Raw genomic sequence first — 16,701 nt, forward strand, 5'->3', positions numbered from 1 at the left:
TGCTGAGAATTGGAGATGCTGACCCAGCCCCCTCCTCAGGGAAGGAAGATGTCCCAAGCGGGAGGTGGGATTCCGAAAACAGGTTCAGAGTTGACTGTGTAAAATATAACTAGGGGGAATTTCTTCTTGAGTTTTGGGAGACTCCAGACCCCACTTTGCCAAGAAAATGTGCCTGAACCTTCAATACACACAAATGTTATCTGAGGACAGCATTCTGTCATCTACTGGGAATGATGACCTGTGAACTCTCAGGGGCTGGGGTCTCCTGCATGGTTCCCACCTTCCCTCTCCTTACCAGCTCTGCTTAGGCAAGAGGCCAGCCCCCTTCCTACTGTCCAGAGGCAGCCTGGCAGCCTGGGACAGTGCTGGGGTGGGAGGCCCTTTCCACTTGAGCTGGGCTAATTTCAAATGTTACACTTCAGAGCTTTTGCTACAGTAACTACCAACACCACATAGACAGAAATCTAATGTTACCAAGAGGGACTTTTAAAATGTATTTATAACTTTATGGTTCAAAGTAATTTTGTTATGAAACAATGTAATAACAACAGTGGAAAAAGGCAGGATAATTTATGGTACACAATATCCCTAAAGTACCAGCTTCCATTTCTACCTCAGCTGAGTCTGGGGAATGTGGTTGGTGTCCTTTGTTTGCTGTTTGTTTTAATTGAAGGTTAGTATTTGTGGGGGAGGGGGCGGGGCCTAAAGAAGAAATTCAGCTGCAAGACCATACACACACAGGCGGAGAGAAAGCCTGCCTAAATTAATAGTATATATGCTTCAGACGACCCCCCAGACCAGGTTACACCCACACAACTCTCCCTCTACTGTACTTTCCCCACCTCCTAGCCCTACACCACAAAGAAGGCAGGTCACCTTAGGATTAGGGTCAGGTTCCCTTTCTTGATATTTCTGAGAGGTAAGGTAGAGTGTCTCTCCTCTCGCACCTCTAACAAACAACAAAAAATGATGTTGTTCCTCTAATACATCAGGGAGTGTGCTGGACCAGGCCGAGTACCTGTGAGACTTGAAACAGGGTGGGGGCTGGAAGGAGGCCCATGGCTCCCAGGCCCCAGCACTCCGCTTGGCAGTGCTCTGAAGCTGTGCTCCATTCAGAAAAGCAAAGGAGGAACAACGTGTTCTGGACAAGTCAGCAGCTTCTGTGTAGAGAAGCTGGGTTTCCATCAGGAGGAATAGGAGAGCCATTAGATGAGGGGTGGGAAGAGGCTCTGCCTGCTGAGACCTGCTAATCCCAGGTCCAGGTCCAGGTCCACATGCCCGCCTTCTAGGAATTCTGGTGAGATTTCCATATATGTACTCAAGAGTGGCTTCCATACTTCCTTCCATCCTATTTCTCCCTTGGTACCCTACTCCTTGGTTTACCCAGGGTGCAGAACATGTCATATCTTGCAAACCTGGATTTCTCTGGCAAAGAGAACTACCAATGGCCAGGGCCTGGAGAGTTATTATTCATGTCTCAAGTGATAGGAGAGAGGCCAAAAAGTGCTCCTGGAGCTGATGGGATAAACAGCAGCAGCCACACTCCACAAGGCTTCTCATAACTGGCCCTCAGGAAGGGAGCTGCCAAGAACCGCCAAGGGAGGAGAGGGAGGGGGCGGGTGCAGGAAGAGCCCATGGAAAGGAGGTGGGGAGAAGAAAAAGAGTCTTCTCACTTGTAACCAGGGTCCATGAGCTGCGTAAGGGTGCTCCTCAGTGGCAAAGGCGCCTTCCACTCCAGTGGAGACGAATGTGATGGCCATGTCACCTGTGATACTTTTATATGTAAAGTGCCGTCCATGCAGGAGCCTGCCCCTGGGGGTGGGAACATGGAGACAGTGAGCAGCAGGCCTGGCCAAGGCTCAGGGACTGTGGGGGCTATGCTCCCTGGGAAAGGGTGCCTGGCAAATGCCTTCCTGACTGCCCGCCTGTCCACTAACAGGAAACTCTAACCAAACATGTTCATTTCAACACCTTCTAAGAGAAACGTCTCACAAGTCCTCTCCTAGCATTCTTGCAAAGCACTCATAGCTAGCAGGGACACTAGGTCAGCGTTCAAAGGGTCCACTTCTTTTATATCCCGGAAACTAAGGCCAGAGAGGGCAGTTTGCAATGTGCCCAAGGTCATGCCCAGAGCTAAGAGAGAGGTCATAACCCCTTTGTTTGGAGGACAGGAATGAAGTAGCTCCTAATTTCTCACACTCCTGGATGATGGTGGAGTGCCTTCGCCTGAGTTCAGGGATGAATCTTCCACCTGCTCCTGGGCCTGCCCACAAAATTTCAATGACTAGCCCCAAGGCCACAAGCACATCTTTAAAAAAAAAAAAAAAAAAAAGCTGAAGCCAAGTGGGGTTACTTTGAGGGAGCCACAAGAAGTTACTGTTAATTTCCAGTCTGGAAATACACCTGGGGGAAGGGCAGGCAGGGGCAACTGGCTGGGCAGCTGCCGGTCAGCAAAGGAAGCAGACGTGCTTTTCACTTTCTCAAGCTGCCCCAGGTTAACGCTTCTGCTAGTCTACAGGCCCCGAAACTGGCTCAGAGAGGGGCCTGGGGAGAGAACGGCTTGGGTCCTGGCGGGGGGCCCTGCCAGCCGCCATTCATCCTGACCACTAGCTCTGCTGCCCAGGGTGGCTGGGCCAAGGCTGGTCACCATCCAAGCTCCTTCCCCAGGCTCCAGGGACAGTGTGGAGGGTCCAAACCAGTGCAACCCTCTTCCTTCCTTGTCACTGTCGTCTGAGTTTCGAGTTATTCTTGTTGCCTCCCCTGCAATAAAAGTGAGGGTGGAACCCCTGAGGGCTGTGGAGGAAGCCAGCTGCAACAGATTCAGCCCAGTGTAGCATCCCCAAGCAGAGAGCTGAATTCTGGCCACAGGGCTGGGTTTCTGGCACTGAGGACAGTAGCAGAAGAAACACAGCTGGGCTTCCTGGTCCCTCAAGGAGTCTGCTAGGCTGGCCACTGGGTCTGAAGAACTGAGTGTTTTGCATGGGAACAGCAGCAAGCAGGAAAAAACAGAGCCCAACCCACCAGAGCCCCTGCCCTACCACCTCTGACTCTGGCAGGGCCATCTGAGTCTCCTCAGCTCACTGAACCTTCTTAAGGGAGCAGGGTTGAGGGATACTTCTCTAGGTAAAGGAGAGTTCTTCAGCCCTCTGGGGGCTACTGGCTGGCTCAGAGTCCACAGGCTCCCCCGTAGGCCCACATGGAGCTTCCTGACTAGTCCTCCTCCCTCCCTGGGCTCCAGACTCCACTTAGGTGTTCGGGAGATGGTAAGTACAGGCATGGTGGCTTCTTGAGGCCAAGATGGGTGCTGTAGGGCTCACCTTAGGCAGAGAGGAATGAGGGCTCCTGACTCCTGGTTGAACTTCAGATGTACACTCTCAAGTTGCCGCGTGCGGATCAACTCGTGGGGAATAATGGCCGTGGAGCTGTCGCTTTCCAGGCTGTCTTTGCGGCTCCTGTGAAGCAAGCACAGGAACAGGTTTAGCACAAGGTGAAGACTGCAGAAAGGAGGAAGGAAGGAGGAAGATCACAGTCACTCAGGTTTGGGTCCTAAACAATGACAATGAAGGTGACCGATGATAACAATAGCCACTATCCACCAAGAACTTGCCAAGCAACTTCATAACGCCTCCATGAGGTGGGCATTATTATATCTTTTACAGATAAGAAACTGGTTCTAAAGCTGGCATCTATGGTCAACACTTTATAAACATTATGTCACAGTGACTTGTTCTCCTGTATGATAGAAGCATGCGCTTCTGGGAGTCCTTCCTCCCCTGCTCAAGAGCCTCAGATCTCGAGTTCTCCACAGCTGGGGTCCATGTCGCCTACCAGGAGACATGGCTCCAAGTGCTTTTTTCCAGATGACCCTAAAAAGGCTGTGACATCAGAGCAGGCTCTTGAGTTTGCATATTCATTCTTCATCTACCCAGGAAATGATAAAGCCTTCAGTGACGGAGTGGAAACCAGGCTCTCAGGAGTTAGACCAGCAGGCTTAGCTGGGCAGCAGAACTGGGCCACCACCCTGATGGGCTTCGAGGCCCTAGGAACCCTGTTCCAGTGTCTTCCTCACTCTTGCTTCACACTCCCTCCTGTCCTGCTTCCCACCAATAGCTCGTCCCACAGCTGGGCCATGGGTTCCCTTTGCGATCTAAATTTTGCTCTTTCAAATTCAGCTGCCCCCATTGACAACCTCTCAAATCTGCCTCAGCCCGAAATGAGGGTTACCCACTGATCCCATTCAAAAGGCCGGATCCTGGTTCAGGCTGTGAATCTCAGAACAATTCCCCAGTGTCCATCAAAACACTGGGTAAGAAGCTCTAATTATTTATCATTCAAGCAGCCAAAGCCACCCAGGATGTCTGGGCCTGACAGGCGGACAGACAGTGAGGAGCAGGCCCAAACTCCTCACACACTGGGGGGCTGAGCGCTGGGGCCTGTGGCCAATGAGGCATCCTGAGAAGCAGAGGACTTCCCCAGTGGATGTGCAGTCAGCAGGCAAGAGGATGGAGGGTGACACTGGATAGCACAGGGCTCACTGAGGCAGTGGTTTATAAAAGTCCCCGAGGTAATGGAGACTGTTCCCACCAGCTGGGTGGATCCACCCCCAGATGTATGTGACTGCTCTTTCACAAAGCATTCCCTTCCACTGGTTTCCCAAAGCCAATTCCAAAACTGCCCTTTGGTCTAGCTTCTCCTTTGACAAACCCTTTCACAAGACCTGAGGAGGAGAAAAATGCTCTGGTCAAGAGGGACACAAAATTTCAGCACTGGAAAGAAACACTGAGGCTGTTTACTCTTTTTCCTTTACAAAAGAGAGCCAGTAATGCGTCTAAGGCCGCGGAGCTGGTCTGTGGCAGGCCAGCGTGGGAGCCTTGGGGCTTTGACCAGCGCTTTTACTTACACCCTGCTGCTAGGCCTCCTGCCTCTCTTCCCAGGAAAGGACACCAGCACCACCTTTCAGAGGGTGCCCTCAAGGCCCAGACAAGAGCAGAACTCCTGAAAGACAGCACTCCTCCTTTGGTGAGCCCCTGTTCTGCTCCAGGGCAAGGAGTCCATAGAGTCACTCCCTGAGTCCTCACAGCGAACACCCCAGGTAGATTCTACGGTTCACCCTTCTTTTACAGATGGGAAAAATGAGGCTCAGAGAGGCGAGGTGACAAGCCTAAGGTCACAGAGTGAGTTTAAGTGGAAAAGCCAGGATGTGACTCTTACAATAACTTCCCTGTGCCATCGCTGACCACGGTCCATGCAGATATATGACCATGCTCCCACCACCACGCTCCCGAAAGGGGAAAGGGGTCGAGGCCTGGCTGCCAGGCAGGGCCTCTGAGCCTGCGGGGCCTGCTAGAGGGAGCATCCACGCCTCTCTGGCACAGGCAAAAATGCTGATGAATAGCAACTGGGGGAGGAGGGGTGGGGCTGGGAGAGAAGAATCAACAGCACACAGGACTAGAGACATCTCAAGCTGGAGGGAAAAATAAATTGTTGAAAGTCAGCTAAAGTCACCTTGGTAACTGCTACAACACACTCACCCAGAACCAAGGACATCAAACCCAACTGCAAACAGCTTTAAAGAAATGGAAAAGAACTTAATCATCTGAAGAATTAATGTGACAAGTGCCCACATTTACACCTCCCACCAAGCTTCAATCATTTGAAAATGTACTTTAATCTTTTAAGAGAAAAAAAAAATTGCAAAACGCTAGATCTGCAGTCCTGGAGCTTGGGTATTTCCGGCATGCTGCTTCAGTGGAAATGCGGCTGCTCCACACACACGCAAGAGCTCAGCTTTTTGCTGATTTGTTTTTTCTGGACATCGATGCAGAAGCATGAATTATTTGTGTGGGCTGGGTGAAGTATTAAATCTGCAGCCGACACAGGTTTGCAATGTTTTGCATGGTTGTTAGCTTAATCTTAGTCATAAAAAAATAAGTAGTATGCTCGCCAGCATGGCCTAATTTTCAGCTGGGCTGTTTTCTCCCTGAGTTCCCAGTGGAGGAAAAGGTAGAGCTTTCAGGGGTTGGAAGGGAGAAGGTTCCCAGGAAGTATGATCCACACCCAATAGGACCGCTGGAGATATGGGGCCAGAGGATGAAGGATGAACTACTGCCCCAGGAAGCAGAGTAGCTAACAGCACTAGTTCGGGCAGATGACTTAAACTCTCCCTAAGCTTCAGTATCCTCTTGATGGAAATAAATTACAATACCCTTTCGTTATAGGATTGAATGAGGTGACCCAAACAAAGCATCTAACAGTGCCTGCGATGTAACAGGTGCTCAGACTATAGCTGGAATGCATTAACAATATGTTAGCCGGCTGCATCTAAAAGTCTATGTGCTCCTCCTCCTGCAAGAATGTTGACAGCTTAATATAGACTGTTTGCCTTTACCCTGAGCCCATAATCCAACTGCCTCTGGCCAAGTCGGTTCCCTCTTCTGAGCAAAGGTTCTTGTCCTAAACTTGGAAAGGGGACTTTTGATATGGGGCTTGAAAGGGCTCCTGACTCCCTGAGAAGACACTGTAGGTCCTGGTCAACCACTGGTACTCTGGGAAGGCCTGACCCACTACAGATCAACGAAAACTCTTGAGGCCTTTGTTCTGCTGAGGGAGGCATAGGCAGGGCCACCTTCCTTCTAGAGAGCACAATCAGCCTTCCCACAATTTTCATCTCAACTACTTTTTCAAGGTGCCCAGAATAGTTTAATTCTCCCTCCATGACAGCCTTTTAAATCCCTGAAACCACTCTCATAGCCTGTCAACAGTATGTGTGGCCCCAACTTTCAATTATATTTTTAAGACAAGGTTCTGGAATCTTCCATCCATCCACATCACTCTCCTGCGGATTCATTCTAGCTTGTAAAGCCAGAGTGTCATGTCTAGAAGTGAAGGTCCATATGTGGAAATACAGTATGTGGCCTAATTAGTGCAGATCACAGAGGGACTATGAGCTTCCTTGTTTGGGATATTTTATTTCTATTAAAACTGTCATCAAAAATGTCCATTCCTTGTAACCTCATTGTACTATCAAATCATACTGCACTTCCCCTGTCAACGAACTCTCCCTCAGGCTTTCTCCCATGGTCTGTGTTTAGACCTCTTTGCCCCCATCTTCTAGGCCCTGTGGATTATCTGGATCTAAGAGCAGAACTCTGCATTATCTGGCTAGTGTTTTAAGCAGTCTGGAGATTTCTGAAACCTGACTCTGGCATACATCTTATTGGCATTCCCTCCTGACTTTATATTACTGACAAAACTGATAAACTTCCATCAATGTTCTCATCTCAAGCTTTGATTAAATAGTGAACAGGACAGGGCCAGGCAGACAAGCTGAAAGACTGACATCATTACTCTCCAATCAATTATAAATCAACCCAACCTATCCTATCACCAAGCCCTTCACTCTCCCAGATGCTCAGTGGACATTTTTCTGTCTTGCCAACGATACCAGAAGACATTCCCAAAATGTCTCAGTACACCGCACCTATATACAGTACTTCCTTCGTCTACCTGGTAGAAATAGGTAAGTTATTCCTAAAAAGGCAGTGAGGATGGTCTGGCAGATCTGGCTCTTAATGAATACATGCTGATTCTCAGGGCTCACTGTTTCCCTTAAAAAGTGTTCACAGCCTACTTGCTGAATAATCTAGTCTAGAATATTCCCTGAGAGTTGACACCAAGCTCACTTATCTAAAGCATCAAAGATACTTTTTGCATCCTGAAATTTCTGAGTCTGCCAATTCCAGTCTCTCATATTCCTTCAAAGATTTAAAGATTTCTGACATCAGACTCACAAATCTTATCTGTCAATTTGCCTGGGATTCTGGGACACAATACCTGTGGACCAGGAGATCTAAAATCATGGCTTCGATCCTCTTATCAATGCTTGTGTGACCCTTCCTGGTCTGATAACCATTCTTTTTGAGATGGAAACATAACAGAACTAAAGTAAATTTTACTTTATTTCTGCCACTGATTAACCTTATTCTGTCCACACAGTGGAGCCCAGGTTTTCTTCTTCTTGTTCCAAACAGAAGAACAAAAAAATAAAGTCCTTCTTGCTGGTCATAGTACTTTTTTGCAAGACTGAGTTCTTGAGTTGCAGCTTTTCTTGACCCTGGTTCCTTAAAGTCTGTGCTGGTGTAACATACTTCTCCTTTCAGCGTTTTTCCAAATTCTTCAAAAAATTTGAATTATGTAAAGAATTCTCTACATATCTATACTGGTCCCTGGAGGTATTACACCTCTTTTTAATCTTTAGGAGACTATTCACAATAATAATATTAAGAGGTACATTTTGAGTGCAGAATGTGGTACAGGTCCTAAGCTAAACTCTTTAGGTGCTTCGATTCCTCTCATTTCCATAATGACCCTATTATTTTCCTCAGTTTTACAGATGAACTGAAACTTATACTTAAATAACTAGCCCAAGGTCACACAATGAGCAAATAAAGGACTGAGGAAAAATCCCCAGGTCTTCCTGACACCACCTAAAAATGTAACCACAGTACTTTTCCTTAAGAACCTCCCATCTCTTTGAGTGGTCTTTCTTTTGGGGGTTTCAAGGCCATGAAGACACATCTATTTTTTCCCTGAACTCTTAAAAAGAACCGTTTCCTAGAAGCCAAGGCAGGGCTTCCCAAAGGGAATTTGATGAAATTTTAATTTAAGAGAAGCTTCTAGAAAAGCAGATGTGGCAAGGGCTGGATGTAATATGCTGCATCTCAGATTAGAGCCTCAAAAAATATTGGCATTTTGAAGACTATTAGGACTATAGAGGGCAAATGAACTGGTTTCATTTTGTGTAAGCCAGCATCTTCCAGAACTCCCTTTTCACTTAACACTCAACAAAACCCCTAAAAGGCTGTGGGGACCCTCCCTGTGGGGACCACTGGGCAGGTACTGGGCACAGGTCTTTCCTTCCTGAACTAAGGCTGCCCAAGCTGCTTTCTCCCAAGGCCTTGTCACTTCTACCCCATCAACCTCTTTGCTGGTCAGAATTAGGTGCACAGCCGAGTGTCCCTCATCACTTCCTTTACCTCAAGACAGACGCTCTCAGGAGGCCTGTTGGAGGGTTATGTACTACTCATTTTCAGCTGATAGCCTGATACTGGGAAAACTGAAGTTCCTCTGTAGGACCAGGGCTTGCCTGGGTGCTAATTTTCTGATTTTTACCTGGACATGTCAACTTTTCTATTTCCTGGGCAGATCAAGCTGTAACAGCTCCTATAATAGCATTTCCTTTACATTTTTTTTTTTCAACTATTCTTTTGTAAAGTTTAAAGAGTCAAAAAGTTCTATAAGGTTCATTACAGTAGTCACCAGTCTTCCCCCCACTCCCTGAAACAACCACTTTCATCCGTTAGCTGATTCTTTTGGTGTTTTCCTCAATATTTCTAATGTATTTTATTTCTCCTTCCAGGTCATCCCTTTTCAGGCTTCACTTATTGACTTCCCACTATGGAAGACAAGCTTTTAGTGCTCTTCCATCCCACCCTTCCATCTTCCCAAGGTAAGGGTACTGTAAGTTTGTTTGGATCAGTATTAAATGTTTACATTATTATGTGAAACTATACCAATGCTATTTACAACTGAGCCATATAGTATACTATGATTACTCTTCCTTTCTGGTATAATTTTCTATTTTTCCTGGATTTAATAACTGTCCTGGTTTTCTATGTGTTTATCACTAATCCAATCCTAAATTAACTACCAATGGTCTATAAATTCTCCCAAAACATTCAAATGCATCAAGTATTTATCAATATTATCTTCTTAAAGGCATTTCTCCAGACGATCCTTCCAAACTACCCCAGTCTGAACTGGTTGCCTTCCATTCTTGCTGCACAGCTGTCATCACCAATCACTCTTCACCTTCACCCTGGTGATTCCTCTTGCCTCTTTCTCAGGCTGGATCCCATTTCCTATACCCCACGTCTTCCTGACTCATTTTGATGGAGCATATCCTCTAGCAAAGTTTATTTTTTAGTATGCTTTCCTCAGCCAAATGGTCCCCTCTGAGCTACCACATTTTGGGTTTCCAAGCAAACTAAAATATCAGTTTTGCTCTGTGCACTGGTATGTAGACTTCCAAGGTCTTCTTCTCAGTTCTCTTCCTCCTGGGAACTGGCAGGTACCTTCTTCACTTTTACCCTGTTTTACAGGCAGCAGCCAGTGATGAAGAGGCCTGGATCTGGAGTCAAACAACTCAAGGTTCAAATCTTGGCTCTGACACTTATTCCATTTATTGACTCTAGATAAGTTATACAATCTGTTTAAGCCACCGTGCTCTAATTGGTAAAATGGTGACAACAACAGCCTACAACACAGGGTCTGCCTGGCACATGGCAATGCTCAATAAAAATTGCTGCTCAGCCACAAAAATTTGTCTAGGCCAGGAGTCCTCTTGTACTAGGAGCATCGAGGGGTGGTTTATATATGGGATGGGTTAGAGGCACACCTTGGTAGTTCAGGAATTGATCTAAATCTTTCCATGTATTTTTCCTTTACCACCTGTCTATGTAACACATTCTATATTGACACTTCCCACTGTACAAGGTGACTTTTTACACATCCTGAAACACTTTCTCCCTCCAGTGTCAAGACAAAGTCCTAATTCCTTGTACAGTGTATAGTTTACAGTACATGCCCTTGTTCACCCCACCCACACTTTACAGACTGACAGAACTTTATCCAGGTTTCCTCTCCACCCTGGTATCTTCGGATTGAAAAGTTTTAGTTTCTCCATTTTAGTCTAAGGCTATTGGTCATATTCTATCAATGGCAGCAAGGGTGGAAAAGAGAGGAGCTGAACCACCAAGGCTCCTTTTAGCCACAATCCCAGTACTGTGACACTGGTGACGTCTGTACTGGCCACACGACTTGAGGCCTTCTCCTTGGGGACACCCAGGAGCAGGAACCAGGGCATCAGGGTTGGCAACTATTCAGAAGTGAAGTGGGTTTGGCCTGCTGAGCCCAGCCCAACCTCTGGCTTCTGCCTGTAGCCTGGGAGATTATTCCTTTTGCTTTCAGATTGCTGACGAAAGCTCTGAACTTTCCAGAGAAAGAACCACTTGCAGGTCTGCCTTGAGGGCAGGATTAGAACAGGGTGTGGGTGGGGATGAGGGCACCAGCTCACCTCCACAGTTACTGTGAAGAACAAGGCTGTATCACCCGGTCATTCTGAGAAATTTCCTGATGGTGACTATACCAGGAGTAAAAGGCCTCAAAAGGTTATTGGTAAACCAATAACCAAATGATAACAAGCAGTATTTTCATTGCAAACATTGTAAGGATGGAATGTGATGATGGAATAGTGGGACAGAGTGTAGCTGAAAACGACAGAGTGAGAAAACCTGCACTGAGATTAGGGGATTCCTTAATCAACTGTGAACTCCTCTAGGCACCACAGATCTCCATCCTCAGCCTGCGCTCTGACTTGGGAGGCGATTAAGACCCCTGCTTTCCTGAACGAGCCTACTCTAACCAGAGCCCTTGGCTTTCCATTTTCTGAGACACTGAGTCACTTCCTCTCTCCAGCTCTCGCCTTCGAGCCTCCCTTTTCCCTTCCCTGGAGAAGTGACTCACTACTAAAGTGTTGGGTGACACCGAGGATCAAGGATGGGCGATAAAAATACTCTTGACTGTGCAACTTGAGGACAGGGGATACAGTTTGGATGGAGAATTCAACACGCTGCCCATGAACTCTAAGGCTGGGGTGTTAACAATGGCCACAGTTTCATCTCTCTGAGGAAGTGGAGAAAAGAAAGGAGTTCAAACACACATTCACCAGAGCTGGATTTGCTGTGGAGCCCCTTGATCTGCCCTTTTAAAGGTATATTTCTGAGAAAGGCACATAAAGGCAGGCACTTAGTATGACAAATGTAGATCACGGAGGCCTGGGCCCCTCCCATCAGCCCTGTAGGGCCTGGCTGGGGCCCTGAGAGCAGGCCTGTTTCTTTCTGGGTTTTCTCTCTAGTGAAAACAACTGTACTTCGCCAGCATGGGAAGAATGAGAGAAGCCAATGTGACAGATTCAGGCTCTGGGCTGGGCACTACTGACACCAGAGACCGCTTAGAGCAGGGTTACTGAAGACTGCTCTGCGTGCAAACATCAATAGCAACAGCCCAGCTGTTTTCCCAGATGGAAACTCACCTTCCTTCATCCAATTCACTGGATGCAAACTAGATATTTTCTTCTCCTAATTAATCTTCATGGGCCTCAAGGCTGAGCAAAACAAAACACAATTTTCTCTAAAGGATGACTCCCCAGCCAGGTCACAAGCTATTCAAGACTCAGGAACCGAGGCAGCAAAGTCACCCCATCCAAGAGGCCAAACAAATGGGAGCAGAGACACTCATAAAAATGAAGAGAAATCTATGTGTGTACGTGTGTGTGTACTGGAGGGAGGATGCAGCTGAGAATGTTACAACAGGAGAATTCATGCTACAAAATCTTAATTCTCTGGGAAATTAAGGCAAAAAGAAAACAATATGCCTTAAAAGCTGTTGGTGCAATTCCACGAGACTGAGACACTTGGCTCAGCAATGATGGTCAGTTTGCTTTTTAAAGGTATCTCAACTACAAAGTGCTCTTCCCATAGTCGGGAACCTTCTCCGCCAACACGTGTACACGAGTACACACATGTGTGTGAGCCCTGCCTTCTATGGGAGGATATGCGACCCACGGAGCTCTTTAAAGTCCCCCAACCTCAGCTGGTGAGTCACTGGCAGGAGGAGGAGGAGGTCCTGGGACACTGCTGCAGGTTCCCAGCATCAGAGTAACAGTTCATAGAAATGCAAACCTCCCCACACGATGTGCCAGACACTCACATGTCCCAACTCACTGCAGAGAGGCTGGGGAGCGTAGGCCAGACTCCGTAGAACACTCCATGTCTAACCAGGCAATCTCAGACGAGAAGATGCCCAGTGACTTTTCCTCCCAGGTCCCTACAAGTGCTGGCAGGCACCGTCCCTGAGCGAGGCTCTCCTCAGTGGCACAGAGGAGCTGCTTCTCATGCTTCCGGAACCCGGCCGGGCAGGCAGTGGGAAGGGAGGCGCCAACAAGGCCACGGAGACTTTTCAACTGATCATCTTGGGAAAAGCCAGATACAAATTTCACGGCTGGAATGCAAGGGTTGTGAAATGCTGGAAGGAGCCCCAAAGAGGGCTAAGGACTCTCCTTCCGGGAAGGGAGTGGGTGGAGGGCTGGCAAGGGCTGGTGGGAGAGGAGCAGGTTGCCCAGAGGGGCCTGCTTTTCTGGGAAGCAGGAAGTAAGGCCTTGAGAAAGAAAGAAAGAAATCCCCAAGCTCTAAGGTGGTGGAGGGGCAAGAAATAGGGTTGGTTTTGTTTCTGAACAGGAAGAAAACAGGCTTTGTGTCAAGAAGTAATTTTGGTATAAATGAGCCAGTTATGACATAGCTTGTTATCGCTGGGGTTTGGAAGCATGTTTTCTCTAGAGTTAAATACGAACAGTAAGCTTCTAACATGGGGCTTTAGCCTTGTCCTTGGTGTCATGTGAAAGGTCTCTATTCATGTTCTGACTAGTTAGATGAGGTCCATCAGCAGGGGTTATTACTACCTCTGAGACACAGACTTGTGTGCCCCTCACGGGGTCCCTGATCATGGAGTAAGGACTATCATACCATGTTAATGGCTGATAGGCTGCCATAAGCTCCACCCTTTTCTAACCTTGGGCAAGTTACTCATTAGCCTCTTTGTACTCCAGTTTCTTCATTTAGAAGATTATCTACTACAAATAGTGACTATGAGGATGAACTAAATTCATATGATATAAAGCACTTGGAACATTACTTGGCACATAGTAAGTATTATTTAACTGTTAGTTGCTATTGAGGTATGAAAAGAGCAAGTACCTGACTCCCCAAACAGGCTGGAGCCCAGCTGCTAATGTCCAGGCTCCATCAGCTCCCCTGAACTACAGCCTCTTTAGACCAGTCAGATTCATAAAGCCCCATGCACCAGAGCACCAAGCCCCGAAAGCCTGACTAAAGGAAAATCAGACATGCAGATACAATAAGGCCCATACTGGTTGCTCCCCCACAGGGAGAGGAGCAAACACTGGTGCCAGCACATTTGGGGTCGGCTTTCTCAGTCACAATCCATGTGGTTTATCTGAAATGGGGTCAGGTCCCAGAGTGGGCAGCACAGATATTACCATTGTGCTTGCTAATCTAAACTGAGTCCATCACCATCGATCCTGAGATAATAGAGAGCTGGAGTCTTGAGAGACTTGAGGGGTGAGTTGGAAAATGTTCTTGGCAAAGAAGGAGGAACCATTTTTCAACCAGTTGCTAACAAATTAGTAACCAGCACTGAGAATCTCAGAGGAGATGTTCTGATTCTCTCCAAACTGCAGATTCCGGCACTTTAGAAATCTGACTAGGTACTTGAGCTGCAGGGAGGGAAGACACCCCAACCCACTAGCACCTCTGGTTTATTCCCACCCATGTCTCTGCAGCTCAGCAAACTCGGGCCAAAAGGTAGAGGCTGCAGCCTCTGCCTTGTATCTACAGACAGCCCTTGGACCAGATCCGATGCCTACTGCCCAGTCAGGAGGAGCTGAGTCTGGGCTATATGTGTACATCAAGGAACCCAGAGCCTTGTGCTCCCTTGCAGTGTCTGGGGTCTTGGCAGCTGGAAGTTCATCTAAGACAAGGAGTGAGATCCCAGGCCTATCCCAGATATACAAGAGGGGTGTGTCTCCACAGGAGTCCTTGCCCTTCTGCCCAGAAACCAAGACCTTCCAGAACTGGGAGGGCCATCTGGACTAATTGTGTCTACAAGTTATAGGCAATATGCAAGTTATAGGCAATTGTGTCTACAAGTTATAGGCAATTGAGCCTTTAGGCCTTCGAGTACCTCCTGGCCTATCACTAGTGCCAATAGGGCCTCACAGGAGAAGCCAAGCTCAGGGCACAAGAAGGAGTGTGGCCCTGGGACAGGGTCCACACTCACAGGTGGAGAGTTTCCAGATGCCCCTCGACTCAGCCTGGCCATCTGTTGCTGCCAAGGGAGATCACAGTACCTCAAGCCAGTTACTCCAAGGCAGCTAGCTGGAGAAACCCACTGGCTGGACTTGAAAACTGCTCTGAGGTGGCAGTGGAGGCTTCTCCTGATTTTTGCCAAAGAGCTCAATTCTCATGGCTTCTAGATGGCAGATTCACCAGGTGAGGCATCTTGGGCTGCCCTGTTGCCAGAATAATTCTCCCTACTCCACAGTCTATTCCCAAGTTACAGCCTTCACTTTAACCTGGCCCGGCCTCCTGCCCTGTCAGCTCCTTTCTCTGCTTGTTAAAATTCTAGGGCAGCTTCAAGGTCCATCTCATGTTCTTCCTCCTCTGAGAAGCCCTCTCTAACTACTCCGGATCACGTTGACTTGTCTTTTCTGTAGTGCATTAAATCACTACCACTTCTGGAGCTCATGAATGAGCATCTGGAGCTTTAATTCAAAGTAGTAGCTATTTCCTACAAATTGCATCTATAGCCATACTCATACCAATTAATTAATTAAATTGTTTCAGCTCACGTGTCCCTACAAGAGCTTATACCCCAGATGGACCCCTGGATCCTAAGCCTGTCACACAGCAAGTGTGTAACAAAGACTTTCTAGAAGAAGGATGGATCACTATGGTCTTGCAGGAGTGAGCTGCTTCCCTTTTAGCCCAGAGCACGGAAACTTCCTCCCTGGCAGGCAAGGTCCCTGCTCTGGCCTGCCAGCTCCCAGGTATCCCCTGCCAGCAGCTATTCCCTAGAGCTTCCCTGGGACTAAGCAAAGAGGGGTGCCAAGCTCTAGCCCTGACCACCATTTGTCCCCTATCAGAGGAAGAGAGGTTAGCAGGAAACGGATTTGACCTCTTGGGTGGCCAGTTTCTCCCAAGGGCTATTGAGGCTCCTAGAGGCCTGCAAAGGACTTCCCTTCCCTACCCTGGGCCCCATGAAAGGGAGGCAGGAAGAAGGGCCTCAGTAGCAGGCATCCAATATGGGGCTGGCCAGACAGGGAGGCCCCTGGGGTTGCAGCTATCAGCCGGAGACCAGGCTCCAGGAAGGAAGGAAGGGCAACTCTGGCCGAGACTGAGATAAGGAGCGGGGCGGCCGTACTCAGCACAATGGCTCCCACAAGGCTGGGAGGCCCAAGTCAGATTTTGCCCCAACTTGGCCTCCCGTCTGCTCACACAGCCCGTGTAAATATTTACTAATGTTTATATCCCTGCTCTGCTGGGTTCGCTCTGAGGCTCTTTCCTATGACCCACAGATCCATGTGCCTCAGACCCTGGGCCCATCCAGCAAGGGCTATCAGCATTGTTCTCTCTCATGCAAGCCACAGAAACAGACCCTTCGGGACAAAACTGCCCCATTGTCCCAGCCCTGGGACACTGCCGTCATGAAGCTCTACTAACCCCCTCTGGGGGTGGGGAACTTACGGGGCCCGGTCATGGGTGAGGCCGTTCTGCCGCTGAGGGTTGATTGGTGGAAGGACAGGTTTGCTGTTGATCTCAAGTCCTCTCCTCAGGGTCTCCCGGATCTGCTCTGTGTCTGCAACAACACCACTAAGTTGCCTGGTGGCCCTTTGGGCTCCCAGTATCCTCCAACCCTGCCCTTAGAACCTGGGTCAGCAGATGTTCTGAGGAAAGGCTCCCAAGAAAGCCTCCTGAGCCTGCTCTAGGCATCAGCTGTGAGCTGGAG

General features: G+C 48.2%; 1 protein-coding gene across 7 annotated transcripts in view; it reads right to left on the reverse strand.

The window, feature by feature from the left end:
* Nucleotides 1-16,701, reverse strand: part of SUFU (SUFU negative regulator of hedgehog signaling) — a 93,424-nt gene that overhangs the window by 12,793 nt on the left and 63,930 nt on the right. For 5 of the 7 annotated variants that reach the window (XR_003042839.1, XR_003042838.1, XM_006920904.3 and 2 more), the window contains exons 8-10: nucleotides 16,440-16,551; nucleotides 3,318-3,452; nucleotides 1,674-1,812 (exon numbers count right to left, since the gene is read on the reverse strand). Coding sequence is in view for 4 of the 7 variants with exons in the window: in XM_006920904.3 (XP_006920966.1) it covers nucleotides 1,674-1,812; nucleotides 3,318-3,452; nucleotides 16,440-16,551 (386 nt within the window). In the remaining 3 variants the exon portion in view is untranslated. The other 2 variants (XM_015596363.2, XR_001517730.2) reach the window with 2 other exon arrangements.

The sequence above is a fragment of the Pteropus alecto genome, unplaced genomic scaffold (assembly GCF_000325575.1).
Source record: "Pteropus alecto unplaced genomic scaffold, ASM32557v1 scaffold177, whole genome shotgun sequence".
NCBI lineage: Eukaryota > Metazoa > Chordata > Mammalia > Chiroptera > Pteropodidae > Pteropus > Pteropus alecto.